The sequence below is a fragment of the Marasmius oreades genome, chromosome 8 (assembly GCF_018924745.1).
Source record: "Marasmius oreades isolate 03SP1 chromosome 8, whole genome shotgun sequence".
In the NCBI taxonomy this organism is placed as follows: Eukaryota; Fungi; Basidiomycota; class Agaricomycetes; order Agaricales; family Marasmiaceae; genus Marasmius; species Marasmius oreades.
Window position 1 is genome coordinate 3,180,819 of NC_057330.1, and position 25,001 is coordinate 3,205,819.

Consider the following 25,001-nt stretch of genomic DNA (forward strand, 5'->3'; position numbering starts at 1 on the left):
AGGTGAAAGCGTTGGAAGACGCAAGACTGATGCTCAGATCTTTTTGAAACTCAGCTCAAACCCAACGAAACGCCAAGGAGACCGAAAGTGGTTGGTGAAATCAATGAAAAGTGAAGAAGTTGATTTCAGTTGATTTGGATCGAAATAAACCTCGAAATAAAGTTGAAATAGACGATTCAAATCAGCTTTGAATTCCCCTAATATAGGACACTATCATTGCTCATTCTCCTTGACCACCAGCTCTTGTCATTCTCTATTGCCAATAGGCCTGCAGGATGGTTCGCCAGCATTAGCCTGGAGTACGATATTGCACCTGTTTTGCACAATACTATAAAAGACTTCAATTTTTGCTTTTAAAAAAGAAGAACAGATAATATTTAGTGGAAATAAGAGGACTAGAGATAGCCCAATCTGCTTGTCAAAACTCTAGACCTCTGTTTGAAGGAAATTGAATAGAGAGAGAGTAATCTGAAACCTGTAGGACTTTGAGAAGACAGCTATTTCCAAACCTTCTATGTTCATTGGCCTCTCTGCCTTTGGTAACATGTTTTGTATAATCAAGGGATATTTTACTATTTTGTTTTACTTCTATTAGATATTGAGGAAAACAGATTACAGAAAGATTGTTAAGACATTGACAGATATTAGAGTGAAGTTAGAGATCTGGGACATGAAAACTTCTGAATAGTATTAGATTACTCAGAGATATGATAAGAAGAGTCAGATAAGAGGAGATTAGAAATAGTCCGAGGGAAAGTGTTTTGGACATCGAGCAGATTAGGAGAACAAGAGATATGAGATTCATTTGATCATAGCAACGGAAAGATGTGAAATGGAAAGGAGTGATCAAATATGCAGACCATGCATCCGACTTCAGACTGGAAGAAAGAGGGGCTTGGACCTACAAGGATTGCACACCACAAACTGAGAAGACTGAGAAGAGAGAGGGAAGAAGAACATTATACTCAAAATCAAAGGAGAAATAGCTGAAGAAGGAAATTTGATGTCTATTCCAATTCTTTTCTTATCTGAAATCAGAGATTCTGTAGAAAATCCATTTATTATTTACTTTTCATATTTTCTAGTTCTCAAGTAGTATGTAAGGAGCCCTGTAAAAGCTAGGATTCTTTAGTTAGTACTGCCCAAATTGTACGATTAAGCAGGAACTCTCGTAGTGATTGGATTTGCCCTGACTCCATCAGTGTGTATTGGTTTTGGCCAGAACACAGATTTGGAATTTGGAATTCGGTTAAGTCCACTTGGGGGCTTTTGTCAGATTTGTGCCACGAACTGTTCAACTCAGACAAGCTAAACAATAAACAAGGGGTGACCACTGGAGTGACAAGAGTTATTCTAAGGTAAATACTTACAAAGGAACACTGAGGGAGAGATTGATGGGCTTAAAGCAGGCTATGAAATCCACTAAGGGTGCTGGAATAAGGCTTGAGAAGGCTGGACAGGAGCTAAGGCTCAACTTGGAGAGGGAAAAAGAAACAGACAGACAGAAAAACACACAGAACAGAAGGTTATAAAATTATAAGGCTAGGGATACAGTTAGTTACTTGGGCTTTATATACTACTGGGCTATCTAGATGGAGATAACTGTGCAAGTGACTGTGCAGTGACTGTGAACTGTGCAGGAGCCAGGACTGTGGACTGTGCAGGACTTGGGAATAGGGAAAATAGCTAGAATTGTCCAGACTCCAGATGCTCAGAAAATAAATTTCCAGGGGTTCCTTGGGCCTTGGAAAGTAAACAGTTCATGACAATTTGGTATTTGGTATTTGGAACAAGTCCACTTGGGGACTCTAGGCACTTGGGCCACAACAGATTGTTTGAGTTTTATAAGCCAAAGTAGGCTTCAGACTGTTAGATTTGTATATATATAAATAAAAACAGATCAGTAGTAGAGAATTCTACTATCTCAAACCAGACTTTGCAATCAGAGTTAGTTTTGTCTGCATCTTGAGAGATCAAAGAAGGCGTAACCTTTGAAAAGCCAAACTTTTGAACCCCCACTTTTAGAGAATACTGAGAGCAACAGATTCGTTGATCTATTTGCTTAGTGTGTTTTTTCTTGCATTAATGGTCTCATAGTAGGTTGGAGTACGGGGGTTGATACCCCTTGGAGTACACCCTATGTGGGTGTTGGGTTGTTACAGGCATATGCTATCCTTAGTGTCAGGGCTTGATGCCTGGCATATGCATGGATGGTTACCCTCCCTGACACTTAGATCTTTTGATAACCCCACCTCATTGAAATGAACAGTTTACCCTAGAAGCACTGCACTCAACAAGTGAGGTCCAAGTCTTATGTAGCGAGCAGAACAAACTGACACAATACAAAGGGGAGATTGAAAGCAAAATGGATGCTAAAAGAACTTACAGACAGGCAGGACTTATTAGTACTTAGTAGTACTAATAAAAGGACTTTAAAATGTGGAGATTGACAAGGGACTTAAAGTACAAGAATATGAGTAATATTCAAGGGCTTTGAAGAAGGCTATTGAAGCTTGGGATACTAATAGCAAGAGCAAGAGTACTTAAGGCAAACAGAGGAGCTGAAGATAGCAAGTAGGAAAACTACAATTGCAGAGAGAGAGAGAGAGAGGAAAAAGTACAACAAGGTACAAAGGATTCAAAATAATAAGCTAATGAGTGGGGACAACTCAAATGGCCTTTTATACAGAAAATACCAGTATTCTATGGAATATTCTATATAACTACTGCTGTGAATAGCACTGCAACAGCTGTATTGGGGGCTATGCACAGAACATAGTGACTATTTAGTAGTGGAGCAATTCCGAAAAAGGTCGGGACTTTGGTGGGAATTTTGGGGATTTCTGGTGACATGGTGTAGGTACTGCAAGTGACAACATATAAAAGGGGTGGGACTCTGAATTGCCCTGTGACACAGTCTTTAATGGACAGATCTCCTGGAAATTGTGGAGTAGAAACATTGTATAAGAATTTATTGGGTACTAACAACCTCCAGCACATCACACTTAAAACAAAGTGCAGCCACATCTGCACACTGAGCCAAAAGCCCAGCACATCCAACAAAAGCCCAGCACACTCGGTAAATCTACAGCACACTCAATTTCCAAGAGAATTTCTGGGTGTGCTGCAGTATATACATTGTCAGTTTGTATGTACATGGTCAGTTCATCATGTGACCTTTCCATATCGAGTAAGTAAAGCCACATGGTACAGTAAAAATTTTCATAAACAAAAAAAAAGAGTAAAAAAAATTGTATGAGAAATGACAACAATTTCTTTTGTACTGAGTAGGTATAGTAACCCTGTAGTAAAATTGTAATGAAACAAAGAAAAGAACAAACCGAAAATTTGAGTAAAAAAGTATTTAATTCTAGTATTTAATTCTATAGTACTGTTCTGCATCATGGTTTAAAAGACTGTGAGGGAGAGAGGGGAATTTTATAGGCTGTAGCATGTCGAAGGAGGGAGATGGCATGTTGACGTGGCAGAGATGATGGAGGTAAGAAGGCAAGAGGGAATGCTGTGCTATAGAGTCCCATGCCTGTTGATAGCCTGCATGTGGTTTGGGGGGAAGAAGTCACATGCACATTTCACAGGGATTAGTACATGTGGCCATGGGAGGTTAAAAAGGGTTAAAAATATCGAGGTTGAGGTTTTGGTGCCAAAACCTCAGGATTTATATACTCTACTGTTATCTATGTATGAGTCAGTTTACTTATCTATGTATGACTAGGGTTACTATGTAAATGAATGGAAAGATAAGAGATTGAGTCAGAATGACTGTGTGTGTGGGTGAAATATGTACTTAGTGAAGAGATAACATGGGAAATATTGATAAGAAATGACTGTAGAGTGAGTCATGAGGCTGTAACGACTGTGTTGTATCTCAGATAAGGCTGCTGAGGGGATATAACATGTGAATTGAGTGGGGGTTGCTGATAATGAGGATCTATGATAAAATTAGAACTTGGAAAAATTGCTGGGGGTACTGTGTGCTGGTTAGCGGGTATAGTGGGCCTGAAAAGTGAACGGTTCATAACACCAACTAGTGGAGTTTTAAGGCTTATGTGGCAAGCTAAACAATACAGACAACACCACAAAGGGGGACTGCTGAGGCGACAAGGTTTACTCAAAGGTAAATACTGACTGAGGGATGCTGAGAGGCTTAAAAGCATTTGAAGCACACTGGAAAAATACTGAGGGCACTGGAAATACTGGAAGGAACACTTGGGAACACTTAGGAACACTGGACAGGAGCAATGACTCAACTGGAGAGAGAGAGGAAGAAAAGCAGAAAGCACAAGGGACAGAAATACAAACAGAGGGTTTAAAATTACAAGGCTGGGGGAAAAAGCTAGATACATGGGGGGTTTATATACTACTGAGCTATCTATAAGGGGATAGGACTTAACCAATAGGAAATAACATGTGAATAGCTACCAGACTTCTGATTAGAACAGTGCAGGAGCTATCAGATTTCTGATTAGAACTGTGAAAGTTATCAGATGTCACAAACTCGCCATACTCTGAGTACTCCTCCATAGTACTTGATGTGCTATCACGACTCCTCCCACCCTCACACTTGATTGTTTCAATCTCTGTGATCATCCTCCCTTTGATTCCTTTGGCTCCTCACCGTTGACCACTCTGTCCAACTCGTGATCACTGTAGACCATCATAGATAGGGAGGCCCCTCGACTCCTTACCCCTTAAGTAGTGTAGTATATAAGTACTCCAAGTGTACAGTAGAACTTCACTCTTGTCTGGTCAATCCTACCTAGGAGTCATTCCTTTTCCCTTCAATTGTCAGCTCGCCTCACCCAAGGATCGACTCCTGACAATAGACAAGAGTACCCCAGGGGCGACCTGACCTTTTCTACTCTCACCAACCTTTAGTTTGGAAACCTCTCATCTTGATCGCTGTGCACATGTCTGCCACCTTAGATCAGGATACCCACATGAACCCCAACATCTCTCAACACACTGGACCGGCTCTCCCCAATCCAGAAGTCCTCGCTCAAGGAACCAAAGAATGGTTCCAGGGTCTTAACGCACAACAGCAGGACAGAGAACTCAATATCAACATTTGGTGACAACTTAGGCAGTTGAATACTCAGAACAAAGTCATTGTTAGGTTACTCAAGAAGAGTTATAGCTGGAGTAATGAAAAATCTTCTGCTACGAAGCCCAAAGCATTCAACGGAACCCCCAAAGGCATCGACCCCTCCTCCACCCAGCCCCATATTTATTTCCAAAGAAATCCAGAGAAATACGCTGTGGACCACACGAAGGTCCTCGAAACCCTTGCCCATATGACTGACGGAGTACTACCTCCTAAATGGGTGGCTAATAAAATCTGGGAAATCGAGAACAGACGGTGGCCAGTGTCATTCAATGACCTAAAGGCAGAAATCTGTCGAGATTTTGCTGGTGGTGACTAGAACGATATAGCACAGAGAAAACTCCACAGCCTAGTCCAGAAACCTAGCAAGTTGGCTAGTCAATTCTTCCTTGAGTTCAAGGAGTACTGAGCCGAATCTGGGCTTGAAGAGGAGGGACTCCTGATACTTTTAAAGACAAATCTCAAGCCATTCCTCATTAGCCATAAGAAGCTAAGATGGGAACCGGTATAACCTTTGGAGGTCAAGGACAACCTATGGAAATTGATCAAGCCTGTACTTGTCCCAACGCTTGGAGTGGAAACTGTCAGTGTTACAATTGTCAAGAAGTTGGCCACCTTGCACGGGACTGCCATCATCCCAGGGTTAATCGCATGTCTCGACTTCTTAATGAGATCCAATCATTTAGTACTGCAGAGAAAGCGGAGTTCAGGAAAATTGGAGAGGAGGCAGGTTTTTAAAACCCTTTAGGAAGAAAGATATGCCACCTAAGGGACCCTTTGTCTGTAAATCCAATAACAATCAGTTCAGTGTTTTAATGAATGAGAGTGACCTTGGTGAAAGACAAAGATGTATCAGAAAAACCCACTCCCAACTTATCACTAAAAGCAAAAAGGGCTGGAGTACCTCGGCGAGTACCTGCTCAAGTACCCCCTAAAACTAGTAATCCTGAACTCCCTTACCCTGCATCAAAGAAGGATGCCTATTGGATCTATTGGAACTTATGCCACAACGAGGAAAACGGACGACATCTCCTGAAGAAATGGTTACATGAAAGCAGGACATCCGAAGTCAACAACAACTTAGTACGCAATATTCTCCAGATGACAGTTCAAGATGCACTTTTGACCATTAAACAGCTAAAAGAATCTGTTCGATGGATCCAGAAGATTCAAAGAGATTCTGCACTAGTACTGATGACTCTGGAGACCCTCAACTCACACAAAGGACTTGTTACTGAAGCCCTCCTCGATTGCGGAGCCACTGGTTGCTACATCAATAAGGCGTTTGCGATGGACAAAGGACTTGAATTGAATGAGTTAGCTAGGCCAATTCCTGTCTATAATGCCGATGGTACTCCTAATCGTGCAGGCAGGATTTCCCACATGGCCAAACTTCGAGGATCACACTGAAGTCACCACGTTCGCTGTAACTGATATGGGAAAAAGCGATGTGATCATAGGATATAACTGGCTTCGGCATCATAACCCGACAGTGGACTGGAAAAGGGGGACCCTTCAGTTTATTTGATGCCCACCAGAGTGTAAATGTCGCTGAATGTGGCAAATATGGAAGGAAGAAGATACTGAAGATATTGAGAAAGAGGATTGAATCTTCATAGATGCAAATTCACTTTGAAGACGAGAAAACAGAACAGATTCGCACAGCAAGAAGCATAGCGGCAGAACTAGCTGCCCAGTACGTGCAGGAACAAGGAGAGAAGACAATAGAAGAAATGGTACCCCTGGAGTACCTTGAGAAGTACTGCTCAGTATTTGAAAAGGGAGATTTCGACTCCTTACCCGAGCAAAGGAAGTGGGACCATGCCATTGAACTCAAGGAAGGTTCAGAACCCTTCAAAAGTAAACTGTATCCACTATCAGCAGAGGAACAGAAAGAACTCGACATGTTTATAGAAGAACACCTGAAGACTGGACATATCTGTCCATCTAAGTCCCCCATATCCTCGCCCTTTTTCTTTGTAAAAAAGAAGGACGGGAAACTGTGTCCAGTGCAGGACTACCAGAAGCTTAATGCAATGACAATCAAGAATCAGTACCTCATTGCCCTCATCTCCAACATACTCTATAAACTCCGGAATGCCAAGATTTTCACAAAGTTAGATGTATGATGGGGATACAACAATATCAGGATTAAAGAAGGGGACGAACAAAAGGCAGTGTTTGTGACCAACTGGGGCCTTTTCGAACCCTTAGTGATGTTCTTTGGCCTGACAAACTCCCCTGCAACTTTCTAGACTATAATGAACGAAATCTTTGCAGACCTTGTCATCACTGGAAAGGTTATTGTCTATATGGACGATATTCTGATCTTTAGTGAAGACATGGACTCGCACAGAGAAACGGTGGATGAGGTACTCCGCATTCTACAGGAGCACAACCTATACCTCAAACTGGGAAAAGTGCGATATAGGGCGAAGTATACCACTCAAGAGTCAACCTAATATCAGAGGTACGGGAGTAGCACCAACACCAAATCAACCCAAAAACTAGTAAACCTCCGTGTAAAGTCTATCAATAACTCTACACACCAGGAAAGATTGCAAGGGTGGACTGCTTGGCAAAGGTTATGCACAAGATCACAGTCTCAGTATCGTATGAAGTTCTTATGAAATCAATGTGTAACTGCAAGTGTAAAAACACCACAGCTACGGGATTCTAAGGTTTGTAGGGGCTCTGTTTATTGTCCAGTGGACTAAGTGGGACTATGAATTTCGTCTACGGTAAGACTAATTCTAACGATTGGAGACTATTGCCCTCGACGGACATGAAAACTAAGTCCTCGGCGGACACGAACACTAAGACCCTCGACGGATCACAAAACAGTAATCAAGACCTCGGCGGCCTACGGACGGATAGTTCTCTAGTTTTTGACCTCGACGGTCTCATATGGTTCAAATCTTATCGTTTCACTGCACAAAGACAGGGCAAATCTCTCTATTGGTGTCAAGAGCAGTTACTCACGGGCAACCTACTCAGGACTTTCCTATGCACGGGTAGTACTTTTTTTATCTACGGATACATGAGCTGTTTTTATACTACTTCTATGCTAGCTTTGTAATCGTATCTCTACTTGTTTCATCTCTAAAAATAATGCACCGTAGCTACGAATCCATGTGGAATCTTATCGCTAGGGACTGCTACATGTGCAGAATCTTGTCTATGGAGCTTTTCCGTATTCGAATCATATGTTTTGGACCAATCTGGACCGTTCTTCATTCTTGTTTTAGCATGTAGAATGGACCTACATAGGCGTACCATATGGTATTTCCTGCCTACGGACCTTATCCTGCATTTCGACGTTATCAAATCATATGGACTTTGTGTGTCCAAGTAGTTCCAGCATATGGATCCAGAGTTCCGAATCGCCATAGCACATGAACAGTGTGGACTCCGAGATCCGTTGTTCATTCCTGCCTGGTTCCTAGGTACTCTATCTGTGATCTGGGATCTGTATCATGTCTTTTTGTCTTTTCCTCAGATCGGGACTCGATCTACGGTCATATCAAATTTCTCCTAGTCTGTGTGGTCCAATGTCCGATTTCTTGTCAACTAAATCCCCCGTAGAAGTAGGTACTCCTAGTATGAAGGTCTTTTGACTTTGTTAAGTTCTGTTACAAACAGTTCTGTGAAGACTACAAGTCTTCTAATAGTACAATCCCTTGATATGCCAGTGCATAGTAGAATGTAGAGAGTAGAACTCGGTGAATTACCGCTTAAGTCCTCTGCTCATAGTGTTCTACAGGTTTCGAACGGTCATACAGTTTTCTGACACGATCTACGGCTCTCTCTAACTGGTCTAGCTGCGCCTACGGCACATCCTACTAGTGGCACTAGCTTTAACTAGCAATTCGGGCTCACTCTAGTTCTTAATACGATAAATATCGCTCCGTAGCACTGTTTTAAAGTGCAAAAAGAACCTTGTAGCATAGTCAACTAAGTCGCATTAGCGAATTCCATAAAGCTGAAGTGGAGTACCTGGGTTTAATCTTTGGGAATGGCTGTCTGCGTATGGATCCTGTCAAGGTTGATGGAATAAGAAAGTGGTAAACGCCCAAATGCATTAAGGATGTTCAAAGCTTTCTAGGATTCACAAATTTCTACCAAAAGTTTATTCATGGGTACTGGTACACTACACTGGTGTACGTGGGGTACCGTCTATCATATGTTCTCGTTGTCATTGGAGTACCGACTTGTGAGGGTACGGTTCTCATCATAGGACACTCTCATTGCTAAAGGACCACTCTCATTATAGGAGTATGGTTCGTCGTACGGCTTACCACATGATTCATGGATATTCACGATACTGGACATCATCACTATTCATTCTCCTTGGTCGCCAGCTCTTGTCATCCTCCATTGCCGATAGGCCCGTAGGATGGTCCGCCAGCATTAGTCTGGAGTACGATCTCATAGTAGGTTGGAGTACCGGGGTTTGGTACCCCTCGGAGTACGCCCTACGTGGGTGTTGGGTTGTTTTAGGTGTATGCTATCCTCAGCGTCAGGGCTCGAGGCCCGGCATATGCATAGGCGGTTCACCCTCCTGACAGGAGTACTACGACACCAAGTGGAGACCAGCAGAGGACTATAAGCCTGGAGATTTAGTTTACCTCAAAGGGAAGAACATTAGAACGGAACAGCCATCTGTGAAGCTTGTGGATAAACACACCAGAACCTGCTACCTTCAAGCTTGAACTTAGGGTAGTTTCCCTTCAGGATTGTCTGAGGGCAATTCAAGGGCAATTTCCCTACAGCATCTACTAGTGACTACCTACCATATTTGGATATACTATACTATATCCATATATAATACCATTATAATTCTTAGAACAGTACTATATTTATTATAACACTATTATATTCATTACAAAATATATTTTCCTTTGTTACTATTTGTTCAGGCACTGGATCTAGTTCCCTTTATGGTAGGTGTGGGGATTGCGGGGTAAATGGACATTTTCCCACAGTCCTGGGGGGTAGGGGGTGATTGGGGCATGCTGGGGGTGGTATAAAATCACCATAAAATCATGAAAATTCCTCATGGATGGTAGGATCATGGAACACTGAAAATTTCCGCTTAACTCGGCCAGCAATAGGGTCAAAATGGCCAAAAACCCGGAAAAAATCGAGAAATGGTACTTGTATCTCAGCTACTAGTGAGCAGATTGGCACCAAAATTTAGTGGTGGGTAGAGGACATTTATAGAACGGTGGGAACGCGTTTTGTACGCAATTTGGACGTGTTTTCATAGAGATATTCACTAAATACTGTCAATTGGCTACTGGCTTGCCACAAACCACAATACCAGTCAATTGCTTAGATAATTTGGTAATAGACTCCTCCTATACACTAACAATCACTGATAGAGTGTCAAGGGTGTGGGAATATTACCTGTAAGACAGTGTATTATTTTCCGCTTTTTTGCATTTGTTGTCCAGGGGAATCAGATACTCCTAGGGTCCAGGAATTGGTAGGTAACCCTCTCAGTATATCTAGAACATTTTCCAACATGTTCTGCCACTCAATAGTTCTCCTACCTTCTCAAATAATGATTTATAATTTCCGATATTTTGATATAAATTACTTCATGAATATCATGGAAGGGAGGCATCCCATCATAAATCTGATTGTAAATTCGGATTCAGCAGTGAAAAATGCATACTCCTACCTACCTGTGCCATTTTTAATCTCTACTCTACTCAGGCAATGCTGGGTAGGGCAGAATTCTGGTCATACAGTGATATCAATTCAGGGAGTGGTAGGAGAAAATATCTGAGCTCAGAGTCGAGTTCAGGGGGTCAGGTAACCCCAGAAACCACCCCAGGATCATCTATTTTGAATCAGATCTCATTCAAGATTACTGAGAAGGTCGGCAGTTCATCCTACACATTGGACCTCCCCGCGACATGGAAGCGAGTGCACAGTGTCTTCCATACAGTACTCCTCACCGGTCATCGACCTTCCGTCACCGAGCACCAACAAGAAGATGTGTCCTGAGAACCAGTGAGTGTTGAGGACGGCGAAGCTGTATGAGACGTGGAAGAGATATTGGACTCCAAGATGGTGTACAATCGTCAGACAAAAACTTCCGTCTTACACTACCTTGTCAAATGGCTTACTTATCCATTATTGGAATCCACATGGGAACCAGTTGACAACTTTGGCGATGGTTGTAAGAAAAAGATCGAAAAGTTCCATCATTCCAACCTGAGTGCTCCACAACGGATTAACGCAATCCTGCCATTTCGACTACGTGAAAATTACACTGAAAGTACTCGGAAAAGTCAGCCTTGGGTATATGGTATAACCACGAAGCCTTTGAGGGTGAAGGCCCTTAAGGGGGGGGTAATGTCACGAACTTGCTGTACTCCGAGTACTCCTCCATAGTACTTGACGTGCTATCACGACTCCTCCTGCCCTCACGCTTGATCATTTCAATCTCTGCGATCATCCTCCCTTCGATTCCTTCAGCTCCTCACTGTTGACCACTCTGTCCAACTCGCGATCACCATAGACCATCGTAGATAGGGAGGCCCCTGCCCCCTCAACTCCTTACCCCTTAAGTAGTGTAGTATATAAGTACTCCAAGTGTACAGTAGAACTTCACTCTTGTCTGGTCAATCCTACCTAGGAGTCATTCCTTTTCCCTTCAATTGTCAGCTCGCCTCACCCAAGGATCGACTCCTGACATCAGACTTCTGATTAGAACAGTAGAAACTTTGTGTAAAGATGACCAGATGCCAGGAATGCCTGGGATGCCCTAAAAAATTAATTTCCAGGTATTTCTTGAGGCTGGACATGCCTTGGAAAGTGAATGATTCGTGACAGATGCTCTCATTGTCAGAGACACGCTTTCACTATAGGAGTGTGGTTTATTGCACAGTTACATGGTTTATGGATATTCACAATATAGGACACCATCACTGTTCATTCTCCTTAGTTGCCAGCTCTTGTCATCCTCTATTACCAATAGGCCCATAGGATGGTTTGCCAGCATTAGTCTGGAGTATGGTCTTGTAGTAGGTCAGAGTACTGGGGGTTGGTACCCCTCAGAGTATGCCCTATGTGGGTGTTGGGTTGTTATAGGCATATGCTATCCTCAGCGTCAGGGCTTGAGGCCCGGCATAGATGGTCACCCTCCTGCCACCATAACACAATCCAAACCACCCTCACTCCAAATCTCAAGCTCAAGAAATGTTTGTTACTTGTTTCCTGGAGCCACCATCCAGCACATTTCCAACAACCCAATGCTTTTACTGTCAACTGTATTTTGATAGGAGATTAAAAGCATTGGGTCTTTGAGAAGGTGCTGGATGGTGGCTCCAGGGAACAAGTAACAAATGTTTCTTGAGCTTGAGATTTGGAGTGGGGATGGTTTGGAGGGATTGTGTTATGGACTGATGGATATGAAACCCAAAGCACAACTGAACCCTATTATACTATTCCAAGGCTCTCATCCACAGTGAAAGTAAGTGGGAGGATTCCTATTGATTGGTTGACATTGGTGTGAATGACCCCCTGGTTTTACCCATGCAGAACATGCAGTTGTTCTACACATTAATGCTGAACCAATCAAGAGATGTCTTCTCACAAGCTAATATTAGTACATAACAACAGAAATAAAACATGTCATTTATTATGTACTAACATTAGCTTGTGAGAAGACATCTCTTGATTGGTTCTGCATTAACATGTAGAACAACTGCATGTTCTGCATGGGTAAAACCAGGGGGTCATTCACACCAATGTCAACCAATCAATAGGAATCCTCCCACATACTTTGAATGGTAACATAATTATTCTATAATTAAATCAAGAATTTCTGTGTCCTCTTGCAAGTCGCTCTTGTCGCTCTCACATCCGTTCGCCGCAGCCTAGTGTCAATACCACATCCTGCTGTAAATAAAACAGAGAGCGAAAAGAACCATACATTAATACAAGGGTCGACCATTCCTCTGACGACCATCGGCCCTACTAGCACCTCATGATCCTCGAAACAGCGAATAACAGTTTTATGGATGTTCGATTCACGAAAGCAATTACGTGTATTTTAATGACACTGTACGAGTTCGGATATCCCCAATTTTTCTTCAAGTTCAACGGTCAAACCTCATCCATCAATGTATCAAGCCGTCTTAAAGTTCCTCAAGGTCCTCGACAAATTATAAGCCGCCGAGATAAGAGTGACGTGCCTGAACCCCCCAAACGTTGGGTCAGAATCAAGTGACTTGAGAGAAAAGAACAACACGGTGCTTACGTGAATCCTTGAACTGCGTTCCCGAGCCTAGGAAAAAAAAACTGTTTTGAATATCCAAACGACAGACGGAGTTGACGAAACTCACCCTTCTCCAGACTTGGATACCTCCTCGGTACAAAGTCCCACATGGTTCAAGTAGAGCAAGAAGTCCTGTAAACAAGAGTCAGGGAAGCCACGAAACGCATGACGCGGGAGGCAAAATGCTTGTTACGTACCTCGAACATGGACACAGCCCTCGTCAACAACGCCCTATCGTGGCTTCCGGCTCGTGTGAGAGCCTCAACACACCTTGGAGAACAACCCACGTATTAGTTAATGTTTGGTGTGTACAGACTTAATGCTCACCACAGGGTGCAAAGACAGAAAGTCCCTTCTTCGCCTCCGACACCGTCGTCTGACTTGCTAGTATCATATCGGTAGACCAAATTCTGATGAATAGATGGCGCGTCAGTCCAAGAATAAGGGATAAGAAACAAAAACACCAACATTCGTTGTCAACCCTCCACGCTCAGGCGACCTTAAAATGGCTTTCAAAGTACTCGTGAATCGTGGATCGGGCTGGGGGGCAAACCATCAATCATCCGTACACCCCATGATTAAAAACCGCTCTTACACCTTGTAAAAAGAACACAAGCGGCATCACAAGCACAGCAGCATCCAAATGTTCGTTCTCATCGTAACTCTGTCCGAAATATTTGCCTTCTTTGTTCCACGCCTTTTGCATGATCTCTTCGTACAACGAATCCCGAACTTCATACCATTTTTGCCTGTTCGGGCACGGGAAGGATCGTTTGTCGGCCAGACGGAGACCTGTGACAGGGAGGTAAGGTTACGTCCCTTCGAAGAGCCGTAATGGGATGGGTGATATTCGCTCACCTCGGTCTATCGCAACCCTGATAGGACAATTCAGAGGATCTCAATATGGAGTTAATCCGTAAAACGCAGAGAACGACCCACCAAAGCATAACCTAAACCGTGAAACCAACTTCGCTAGAATCAGGTCTGAAAAGCCAATAGCCCGACTCCTCACCTTGGAATACTAGGGGGGGGGGGGGGGGGTTAGCATTTACTCAACGCACGACAAAGGGAACCTACTAACCGTAAAGTGCCGTTTCTTATTTCGTACTTCCCTTTAACAAGGACAAAACATATTGAGGATTTTCGCAAGGTTGATGAAATGAGCTACAAACGAACCATATAGATCTAAACCGACGAAGAGTTTGCGAAAAAAATCAACAAAAACGATCGACAGTCATCCAATAAATAAAAAACTTACAAATCAGGTTCGTCCTTATTGGCGACAACATCTGACAAGGGGGTAAATAGCCTAACCAGAATACTGACATCCTCGACGGGAGCGAACTTACAGTCTACTCTGTAGGCAGAAGAACGTTTCATTCAACCTCGGAGGCTAAAATCGAAGTAAAGACGTACAGCTCTCGGACCAAGATCCTAGAAAGAACGTGTTTTCCTATCAGCTTCGCTCAGACAAAAGATAACAACAGGACAAAAACGCACCAATCGTCATAAGCCTAATGGGCAGGGGGGGGAGGAGGTAACAGCAGAGTCAATCGATGCCCATCGACGGGATGCCCTCGCTCAGAAGAGACGGGGGGAGGGGAACGGGAAACGGCTCACCAAGGGTTTACCGAACTGCACAATCGAAAACAGTAAGCAAAATATAGAAGGGTGAAAAGAAGGATTCGAGGTCCACCTTTTGTCCGAGGTAAATACAATCCATCCTAAGTATTCACGGGCGTCGTTAATGAACGTCCGTCTCAAACCTAGCGGACGGAGGTGGTAGATTAGAATTCTGGCGAAGCAGAACGTCATAAGAGAAGAACTTACAAGTAGAGACCGATGTAGGAAACATCTGCTTACAGTTCACCATAGATATCCTGTTCAGAAACCGGCTCAATTAGTCGAAGAACCGCTCGTGAGGGGAGGCCAAAGAACCCCTACCAACTGCACATGGTCAGCAGCACCATTTCCAATCCTACAAAAAAGTAGGTCTTCGTCAGCGACGCACTTAAAAAAAGGAAGTTGTAACCCATACCGAACAGGTTTCGACCCCTTATGCCCATCTAGATGATCCAGCTCGATTTCCTCCAGATCCTTCCCGCCTATGTTGATAGTACCCTTAAGTCCTACAAAACCTTTATCCAATAATCAGAATAACTCTTCTCACCGTGGATGGTGTACATTATCTGGAGGCTACCATCCGGATTTTTGTCTCTCAGACGGTTGAAGATGAATTCCATGAACCCTAGGTGACATTGGAGAAGTTTAGAATAAGAATGGTGGCACAAGGACGACGCTTGTACTCACCGTCAGCCTCGAATGTATACCCGAGCCGGATGAGGGCGTAGAGTGTGAATGACGAGTCACGGATCCAGGTTGCTCTGGGTTGGGTTCAGCGTGAGGCACAGAAAAACAACCCGATACAACTAACCGATAATCCCTTTGAAAAAGACAATTAGGACTAACCACAAAAATAGTGTCAAAAGCCGACACTCACCAGTTCCTCGTTCCACCGATGTACTCCGGAAGACTAAAAGTAGGACTGGCTACCACAGCTCCGGTAGGTTCAAAGATCAACATTTTGAGCGCGAGAGCACTTCGGTTTACCGCCTCTTTCCAAGATCCTTGATAACTGGACTTGTGGATCCATTCGAGCCAATATCTGTTGGTTGACTTTATAGAAGAAGTCACGAGTCAAAATGGGGTTTTACATCCGAGTTATCCCAAAAAACGCTCACGGTGAACAGGTCATAGACAAGTTCCTGCGAGTATGTCAGAGATTGGTTACCGCATAACCAATGTTCTCCCTTACCTTGGTCAAAAAGGGGTCGTCTGGAGAACGTGCGGTATTGACGGCACCAGTAGGTTGTGGGATAGCAGTGGTTTTTGGAGGCGTTCGTAAGACGAATGTAACGACTTGACCTTCGGTCAGATTGAGATGTGCTTGAACAGCAGGTCCTAGATGGCCTTTCTTCGATAAATCGAGCAACTCGAGGGTGATTTCGGGTTCAGATACGGTGTCCTAACAAGAGGCAAAGTTTGTAACTTTTAGTTGAGGAATGACGGGAAAAGACGCACCAAAACCGAATCGCCGACACATCTAAGATCCAAAGCAAGTTCTTCAGATTGGAAATGGGCCATCTTCCGCTCCTTGTTCACTGCGGATGGATCGTTGACGATGGTTGTTTGATGGCTGGAACGGGCATAATTGAAGGCAGGAGCGCATTGCATGATCAAAGGCAACGATCCACGTATTACCTGCGCACATACGGATAATCGGATTAAGCTCGATAAGATCTCCCACTGCATAATACCTCGCTCACCTCAACCCGACGAACTAACCAATGGAGGAGAGGCTTCGTTTTCGATTTGTAGTTATCATTTGGTCTCCGCGGTAAGAAATCGATGACATTAACGACGCCTGTTTCGTTCATGAATTTCGTTTGCAAGACCTGTGAGGATAAGTTCAGAAACGTTTTCGTTCGGGTGAAAAGGGCGCCGACATTCGAGCTGGGGAGATAGTTCTGCTTCGTCGAGTACGGTTCAGTTGGTGTGATAGAGAAATGTCCACCCTTGTCTTTGTCGAGGATACGGGCGAAAATCGAGGGAGAGTCGAAGTTGGGGACACAGTAGCTTTCAACTGCATAGGGTGTCAGCGCGCGTGATATCAAGGACGATAATAGGTAGTTCACTCAACTGGAGCCATCGATGCTGACCATAGCAGCAGTGTGTAGATTTCCGATTCTTTCCAGAAAAAAACGTCAAACGACAGTTGCAAAGGCTTCCAAAAGAGAACTGACAATCCATGATTAGAGATTGGAATGTAATCTCTATCTACTGTGCATGGCTTCTGCATTCTGTAGGTTGGCTGAAAGTTGGTAAAGGATGATGATGGTGGTTAAGATCCAAGACGCTTGGTTTTATGTTGCGTTCTCTTTGGTCTGAGTCACCGTACGAGGCCGACTTCTCGTCATCGCCATCGATGATCTAACCCGGGACCGCTTGGAGATTGGAAGGCTAATAGGACGCCGCTCATCGATCCGATGTGAAGGGTGGGGAAGTGTTGAAAAAACCGCCAGTCCTCGACGTCGAGCGCAACGACGAGCACAAGGGTCCGGTAGCCGTCGAGGAGAGACGGCGGAGACTCGGCCCAGCCGCCGCGTCGGTGCTGGCGGTCATATGACCTGATGATTGTTGAATTTGTCCAACAGTGATGGTAGATGGTAACCAAGTCGGTATCTTTGAGCATCTTCCCAAGGTAAATTCGGATGAGTTTACACCGGAAAACGGGTAAACCAAGGATACCATAAACGACTTACATACAGCACGGTCCTGCACGGAGAAATAGATATTGATTTGAAAGTGTCTTCAGTTTCCATGATCTGCTACATCAACTTCCTCCTCTGCAGTCCACCTTGCAATATTTGACATCTTTTGCTCAATCATATTGAATACCATCGTTTGAAATATATATATCTTGGGTACCACCAGAATAGCTTCAACGCCTATTTTTTTAGAATATGATTTTGACAGCAACGGTTTTCGTAATGACTACTGAAATGCAATACTAAGGTCAAGATTCGTATGCCTCAAACTTCGGAGGACCAACATTTTCAGTTGAAAATAGACCATAACTGGTTGACATTACTCGGGTTGCGGGGATTGGGGTCACAGTCCCAAAGCTGAAGCTAAAGAGGAAGAAGAAGAAAAGAGACCGCAAATCGTCAGTTAGAAATCAAGACAAAAAAGCGACAAGCGAGGAAACAAAACATGCATCAGTACCAGCCGTATAGACACCGTCTTTCACATCCACACACTTATTTTGTCCAACCCAAGAAATCGTAACCGTCGTCAAATTCTCTGGTTTAGCAACCTGCCACAACTGATTCGTGTTCCCATCCGTGCACGACCAAATCTGGAGTAAATTCCCATTGGACGGATTTCCATCACGAACATCGAGGCATTTGGTCCCATCAGCCGTCTTGATCTGGCCCGTGAATGTATTAGGGTTAGCTCCCTGAGGGGGAGGAACCCAGTTGACGGCGTTCGAGTCACCACACGAGGCGAGTGTGACAGTAGTTCCATCGGTATTGGAAGTTGCTCCCATGCAAACGGACGCTGCGTGCTGACCTGCTCCAGTTGCCAAAAGTCGGACTGTTTGTACCGGCGGTGGAGGGGAAACGGAATTGGCAGTCCACCTCTGATTGGAGTTGTTCGAGTCACAGGTCCAGATTTGTAACTGATTTCCGTTACTGATGTTGCCGTCGGTGAGATCGATACATTTGTTCGTTCCGGCCCATTGAATGGAATCAGCGAAGGGGATGAAAAGCTGATTCGTGCTTCCGGGGACACAAGTCCAGATTTGGAGTTTGGTACCATCAGCATTGTTGCCGTCAATTACGTCCAAACACTTGGGATGGAGGTTAGTTAGTTTTGGAACTCTGTTTGTCGGAAGTCATGGCACACCTTGTCGCCGAGAACCCTGAGTGGCTGAGGTTGAGAACTCTGCGTGAAAGCCCAGTTTTGCTCAGAGACTCCCGCACCGCAGTCTTGAATGACGACTGCAGCACCGGTGGTGTTGGAGGATGCAGTGATACATCCTGCCCTGCCGGCAGCTGGGACTATAAACAAGTCAGAGAGATAATTGACCGTAACGAAAAAGACCCACATGTTGGGTTATCACTGGTAATTTGCAAGGCCCTGGCGACTGCGACGAAAGCTGAGAGTCTGAGAGCGAGTACTGCAGCAGAGTGCATGGTAGGATGAAGATGAATAGCCAAGTAAAGTTACTGGAGGCGACTTTTAGTGAGGTATATATCACTGCTTGGCTCAGTTTTATACATTGAAGTCCGCAGGTGACCCAACTCCTCGTCAGGCCCACAGGGTACGCGGTAACAGCACAAAAAGCTTCCAGTGCCCCATATCGGTGGTAGGAAGCCGTGTAAGAATAAATTCCGCAAGCCCGAAGGTACCTTTTTAGCAGCTGCTCCGATCCCGACGCATGGCCGCTTTCAAACTCGTCCCCGGAGTCGAATTCATCAACTGCAGCCTGAGGTATTTTTGGTCACTTGTCTGCGGCGTCAACAACTGAAGTAAGGAACCGTGCTTGATATCGAAGCCGTATGAAGGGCATGCCATATTCTCCGCATCAAATCTAATAGAGCCAAAGGCACGCGACTTCGTATATTTGAATTGGTCATCAGTTCCCGTTATCCGCTCGTTGCTTGAAATGGTGAAGAAACCATACGAACGCACATGCTTAGTATATCACGTCGGACGATGTCGGGAATGTACAAAAAGGTGGATATATATTTAATTAACATTGAGTATATGGATGCGAAAATGGCGGGCCAAACGGGACGCACCAAAGCAGGCGGCATAACAAACTTGTGCGAGCCCGGAGAATCCAATTCTTCCCTGCCCAACTACGCCTGATACAATTAAATCCGTCTGATGAGAATCGGGTTTCTGAAAGTCAGCTCCGTCGTTAAAGATCAAAGAAATTCGGGGTTGAAATTTACGACAATGTCAGAATGAGCTGCATACCTCTGGATTGTTTCCCGCAAAGTTTTAGGATGACTAGTACCTTGTACGCTTATCATCAAGGACCTCAATAATAATGCCTTTGTTCTTGAACTTAAAAGATCGTGTTTGAGTGGTGTTTTTGCAAATACGTGGCGTGTATAGTGTACACTTACTCTGTATCATGACACCGTACAGCATCAGAGGCTTCCAGAGGATGCTTTGGACCACCGTGACGGTTGTCAGAGAAAACTGTGTATAAACCTCGCGTCAGCGGTCGCACCACAGTGAACAAGGACACGAACGTACATGGTAATGGTGGCCAGAAATTAAACGAGTAAACGCTGGCTGCCAGTGGGGTAATGGTATGGCAGGTTCCACTCCCAGACCAAGATCGACGACTTAGGGTTGACATTGAAGAAGTTGAGACGAGCGCAACGATGAGCAGAAGAGGCCGGTAGCCGCTGTGGCCGTTGAGAAGAGACGGCGGGCGGCACCCCGATCATGACTCGGCCGTTCAAGGCTCTCAGTCATATGACTCGGTAATTGCCGAGTGGGTTTGTCGAAGTGGGGTGGTTGGTCCAGGGCACCTAGCTGGTGATGGAAAGAGCAATCACAGCTGGGTTGAAGGCAACATCAAGATTGGTGGCGGAGGTGATATTAATGGAAATTTGGAAAGACGCCGCCCAGTTCGGGTCACGATATGATACTTACTGTATATGATATATTATATATGATAGCTCGGGAATGACAATGACAATGCACATGTACAGCAGAGATGGTCACTGTACGCCGCACGGTGTGAGATGTTTATCCGAGTCGTTAGCTTCAAACTGTTTCGGTTTCTGTTACTTCCGAGTCAACTTCCTCTTTCAAGTTTCTTCCTTACTCCCTTTCCCAGTGATTTCCCTAAGATGTTCTCTGCAGTTCAAGTTACAATATTTATATTTGTGGCGTCTCAATCAATCATATTAAATACCGTGAAAATAATAAACACTTTCAAGGTCGGTACATAACCAGAATATAAGGAGGATGATGAACACGACAAAGTATTAGATCTTTGATTCGTCTGACTCAAGCCTCGGAGGACCAACACTTTCTTTACGACTTGTCGACAATGGACCATAACTGGTTGACATTACTCGGGTCGCAGTCCCAAATTTGAAGCTAAGGAAGAAAAAAGACCGCAATCGTCAATTAAGGATCAAGAAGAAAAAGCGACAAGCGAGGGAACGAAACATACTTCAGTACCAACAGTATAAACACCGTCTTTCACATCCACACACTTGTTCTTTCCAACCCACGAAATCGTAACTGTCGTCGAATTCTCCGGCTTATTAACCTGCCACCACTGATTCGTGTTCCCATCTGTGCACGACCAAATCTGGAGTAAATTCCCGTTGGTCGAATTTCCGCCACGAACGTCGAGGCATTTGGTCGTGCTGATCAGAGGATGCAAAATGTCGCCGGTGAGTGTATTTGGGTTAGCTCCCTGAGGGGGAAGGAACCAGTTGACGGCGTTCGAGTCGCCACACGAGGCAAGTGTGACAGTAGAACCATCGGTATCGGAAGTTGCTCCCATGCAAACAGAGGCTGCGTGTTGACCCGCTCCGCTTGCCACGAGTCGGGCTAGTTGCCTCGGAGGAGGAGAGCCAACGGAAATGGCCGGAGTCCACCTCTGATTGGAGTTTTTCGAGTCGCAGGTCCAAATCTGTAGCTGATTTCCGTTACTGATGTTGCCGTCGGTGAGGTCGATACATTTGTTAGTTCCGGCCCATTGGTAGGTGGAGTCAGAGGCAGAAATGAAAAGCTGGTTCGTGTTTCCGGGGATACAGGTCCAGATTTGGAGTTTGGTACCATCAGCGTTGTTGCCGTCAATTACGTCCAAACACTTGAGATGGAGGTTAGTTCTGTAACTCTGTTGTCGGAAGTCATAGCACTGGTTAACAAACCTTGTCACCGAGAACCTTGAGTGGCTGAGGTGCAGAACTCTGCGCGACACTCCAGTTTTGCTCAGAGACTCCCGCGGCGCCGCAGTCTTGAATGATGACGGGAGCACCTGGGGCGTTGGAGGACGCAGTGATACAACCTTTCCTGCCGGCAGCTGGGACTATAAAACGAGTCAGAGAGAGGTAATGGACCGTAAGAAGCGAGACCTACATGCTGGATTGTCACTGGTAATTTGCAAGGCTGTGGCAACTGCAACGAAAGCTGAGAGCTTAAGAGCGAATACTGTAGTAAAGTGCATGATGAAGATGAACAGTCACGTAAAGTTACTGGAGGCGACTTTAGGTATAGGTCGCTACCTGGCCCAGTCTTATATCTTGAAGTGCGCAGACTCCCAATTCCTTGTTAGACCGACAGGGTACTCGATCACGGCACAACAAGTTTCGAGTGCCGCATATTGGTGGTGTTAGGAAGGCATGGAGGAATAGATCCTGCAAGCGAACAGGTATTTTTTAACACCGGTACTTACACCGATTTCAACGCATGACCGCTTTCAAACTCGTCCCCGGAGTCCCAGAGTTAATGAGCTGCAGCCTGAGGTATTTTCGGTCACTTGTCCGCGGCGTCAACAATTGAAGTAGCTTGAAACCGCGCTTGATATTGAAGCCGTATGCCATGACCTCCCCATCGAATCAACTAGAACCAAAGGCACGCCACTTTGTATATTCGAAATGGCGATGAGGTCATGTGGGCACCCGCTCGTTGGTTGAAAAGAAACTAAATTTCTAGTATATAACGTTGGACGGCGTCGGGAATGTATGAAAAAGTGGACATATAATTGATGAATACAGACCACATGGATGCGAATAGTGATGTCAAGGTTTTTCAACATTGGTCTAAACTTTGAAGAGCCGGAACGCGAACCTTCATCAGGAAAAGGGGGTCTGGCGTTGAGGCTCGTCGAATGCGCGTTGAGAATGCAGCGTCGACACGAATTCTCAACGCGCAAAAAAGTCGTTGACGCTGCCCCACGCTGCCGGGGCAGCCGGTCCCAGAACCAGAGCGTGATGCTCCTCAACGCTCTCCCGACGCTCTCAAACGCGACTGGGGACTGGGGTCGTCATCGCAAGACACAAGTCAGCTCAACGCCTCGAGGGATTTAGGTTCTCACTCACCAGCGTTGGGAGGAACTCAGTTGCCTTGCGAGTCGTAGTGAAGGATAGCGTAAACCATAGCAGACTATATAGTATTGAATACAATGTATTTGATATACAAAACAAGGCAAAAAGCAAGCACCAAGAAAGTGTATGTAGCGATAGCCGACTTGAATACAGCGATTATTTTGATACCAACAAGAACCCAAGAACCCGATGTGCTCAACAATGGGCCTCGATTGCTGCGCGAGCGATCGAGACGCCGCAATCGGGGCCAGGATAAACGAATCGTTCGTTGTGCAAGGTCCCGCCTAGTAAGAAGTTGGATCAGTACAAAGTCCCTTGCCAATGCTGATCCAACGTTAGACGTACAGTCACAACGTTGACCATCCCGCCGGAAGCCGTTGAGTAGAAGCCACAGATGGATCAACCTTTCTGTGAGTGGAATCAACAGGGCGTCATAGCAGAGTGATCAAAAAAATCACTTACCGGATTTATGGGCGTTGCTTGCCCACCAAACGTCTAGAAACCTCCACCTCTTGATTCTACACATCCTTCTATGTTGCCAATAGCGCTTTGCAGGCTTCACAGACCTCCCTACTTTGATAAACACCTCTCCATCTCTCATCCAGCCTTTCAAGGCATATATATATCCCCCTCTCTGTATTTTGTCCCTTTTCTTCAACCTCCTGTGATATTTCTCTTGGAGAACACAGTGGAATGACTTGTAGACCGCCATAAGGAGAATGGCAGCAGAGTGCACCTATAGAGCAGGAGGCAGAAGGCAGTTGGCTAATGTGCGGCATCGTTTGTACGCATTTGCGCGTATATAGCGCGTCGTTGACGCTTTTCCAAATTCCTCACCCACAAAACGGTCCCGGATACTTTGACGTCCCAACATATGCCATGCGGTTACAGCGTTTTGTAACGCTGTACCGACTGGAAGCCATTGAGGAAGAAATGCTCAGCTTTGTCGAGCACGTTTTCGGAACTCCAGTCGGGCTGTAACGGGTTTTTCTGAAAGTTTGGGACCAGCATACAGCTCTGGCGAATATTGCATAGCGGTATGAACGACCACTCAGCCGTAATGTTATCGGGCCCATACGACTTGGATACACCATGCAATCCGTGTGTACCATTCGCGGCTGTTGGTTTGGTGTACCATTCCACGTATGCTACGGGGTATGTTGGCCACGACTGTGGTGTTGATTGTTCACCGAATCCCCCCATCTTAAACGTTTCCGCAATCCGGAACATAACCTTCACTCTGCCAATTCTTGTACCTGTACACGTTCGAAAAGTAAGCCAAGGTTCGCGGATGATCAAAAACGAAAACTCACCAGTAAGTCCTGTCAGCTTTGCGTTGGGAGTCGTTACCACTATCACACAATCTCTCCGCTGCGGACTCGCGTGTACAGTCTCCTCAATTTCGTCGTTGTCGCTGTTCGTTGACACAAATTTGAGGGTGTGATAGAGGTCAACGGTTTTGAACGGGATGTCGCGGAGTTCTCTACCCGAGTGAAGCGTGAGGAAAGCACATAAACGGTCGCGGAAACTGACCACGCCGTGCATCTTCTCGATGGCTTCTGGACTCTTAACGGCTGAGGGGTGCTTGGTGATGTACATGCGTCTACTCATTTGCAGGTCGAACGCAAGGGATGGCCTACCACTTTGAGCTGGTCCTTGCTTTTCCTTGCCTGCATCTACGGTTTGTAGCATCCCCTCCTTCTCACGTTCGATATAGCGACAAAACGCGCTTATCTTCTCTTGTCCTGATAGCCAGTTCACCATTTGCGGAAACTCGTCGCGATGGTTTGACGCTCTCCACCCTTTTTTTGCAAAGTCTATATGCAGCCTTTCGAACAATTCCGTATTGTAGTTGTCCGTGGCGCCAAAGAGCCGTATCATCTCAGTATAGTGGACGAGTGAATGGAACTTTGGGATGTTGAAGTCACCTCGC

At 45.1% G+C, this 25,001-nt stretch overlaps 4 protein-coding genes across 4 annotated transcripts; all 4 read right to left on the minus strand.

Annotated features, from left to right (window-relative positions):
- Positions 1 to 13,145: 13,145 nt before the first annotated feature.
- Positions 13,146 to 17,641, minus strand: E1B28_012930 (uncharacterized protein). The gene is made up of 32 exons (XM_043158083.1): positions 17,219 to 17,641; positions 17,116 to 17,162; positions 16,922 to 17,058; positions 16,742 to 16,870; positions 16,497 to 16,676; positions 16,231 to 16,440; positions 16,157 to 16,180; positions 15,916 to 16,091; positions 15,850 to 15,858; positions 15,726 to 15,799; positions 15,586 to 15,663; positions 15,454 to 15,520; positions 15,360 to 15,393; positions 15,279 to 15,295; positions 15,112 to 15,139; positions 15,036 to 15,050; positions 14,916 to 14,929; positions 14,832 to 14,849; positions 14,765 to 14,772; positions 14,674 to 14,704; positions 14,592 to 14,600; positions 14,497 to 14,527; positions 14,428 to 14,436; positions 14,355 to 14,365; positions 14,274 to 14,290; positions 14,011 to 14,207; positions 13,884 to 13,955; positions 13,743 to 13,825; positions 13,613 to 13,685; positions 13,483 to 13,547; positions 13,398 to 13,424; positions 13,146 to 13,332 (listed from the first exon to the last, which is right to left on the minus strand). The coding sequence occupies exons 1-32, from the start codon at positions 17,272 to 17,274 to the stop codon at positions 13,266 to 13,268; spliced, it is 2,013 nt and encodes a 670-aa protein (XP_043005455.1). The 5' UTR covers positions 17,275 to 17,641; the 3' UTR covers positions 13,146 to 13,265.
- Positions 17,642 to 18,153: 512 nt separating this feature from the next.
- E1B28_012931 (uncharacterized protein) lies at positions 18,154 to 19,174 on the minus strand (the record flags this gene model as incomplete). The annotated part of the gene is made up of 3 exons (XM_043158084.1): positions 18,154 to 18,828; positions 18,885 to 19,039; positions 19,087 to 19,174. 3 exons carry the CDS (start codon positions 19,172 to 19,174, stop codon positions 18,154 to 18,156), a joined length of 918 nt encoding a protein of 305 aa, XP_043005456.1.
- A 684-nt stretch (positions 19,175 to 19,858) lies between these two features.
- On the minus strand, positions 19,859 to 20,355 carry E1B28_012932 (uncharacterized protein; the record flags this gene model as incomplete). The annotated part of the gene is made up of 4 exons (XM_043158085.1): positions 19,859 to 19,886; positions 19,965 to 20,054; positions 20,117 to 20,192; positions 20,250 to 20,355. The coding sequence occupies 4 exons, from the start codon at positions 20,353 to 20,355 to the stop codon at positions 19,859 to 19,861; spliced, it is 300 nt and encodes a 99-aa protein (XP_043005457.1).
- Positions 20,356 to 21,041: 686 nt separating this feature from the next.
- Positions 21,042 to 22,188, minus strand: E1B28_012933 (uncharacterized protein; the record flags this gene model as incomplete). Its single annotated transcript, XM_043158086.1, has 4 exons — positions 21,042 to 21,107; positions 21,184 to 21,831; positions 21,893 to 22,050; positions 22,101 to 22,188. The coding sequence occupies 4 exons, from the start codon at positions 22,186 to 22,188 to the stop codon at positions 21,042 to 21,044; spliced, it is 960 nt and encodes a 319-aa protein (XP_043005458.1).
- Between the last annotated feature and the right edge of the window lie 2,813 nt (positions 22,189 to 25,001).

What these genes read in the sequence shown, in the direction of transcription:
- E1B28_012930 (XM_043158083.1), bottom strand. Translation starts at nt 17,274, where the DNA reads ATGCAGAAGCCATGCACAGTAGATAGAGATTACATTCCAATCTCTAAT. An exon ending in GGTCAGCATCGATGGCTCCA is followed by an intron (nt 17,059 to 17,115) that starts GTTGAGTGAACT and finishes CACCCTATGCAG; the next exon opens with TTGAAAGCTACTGTGTCCCC. An exon ending in GTGGAGGGTTGACAACGAAT is followed by an intron (nt 13,826 to 13,883) that starts GTTGGTGTTTTT and finishes TCTATTCATCAG; the next exon opens with AATTTGGTCTACCGATATGA.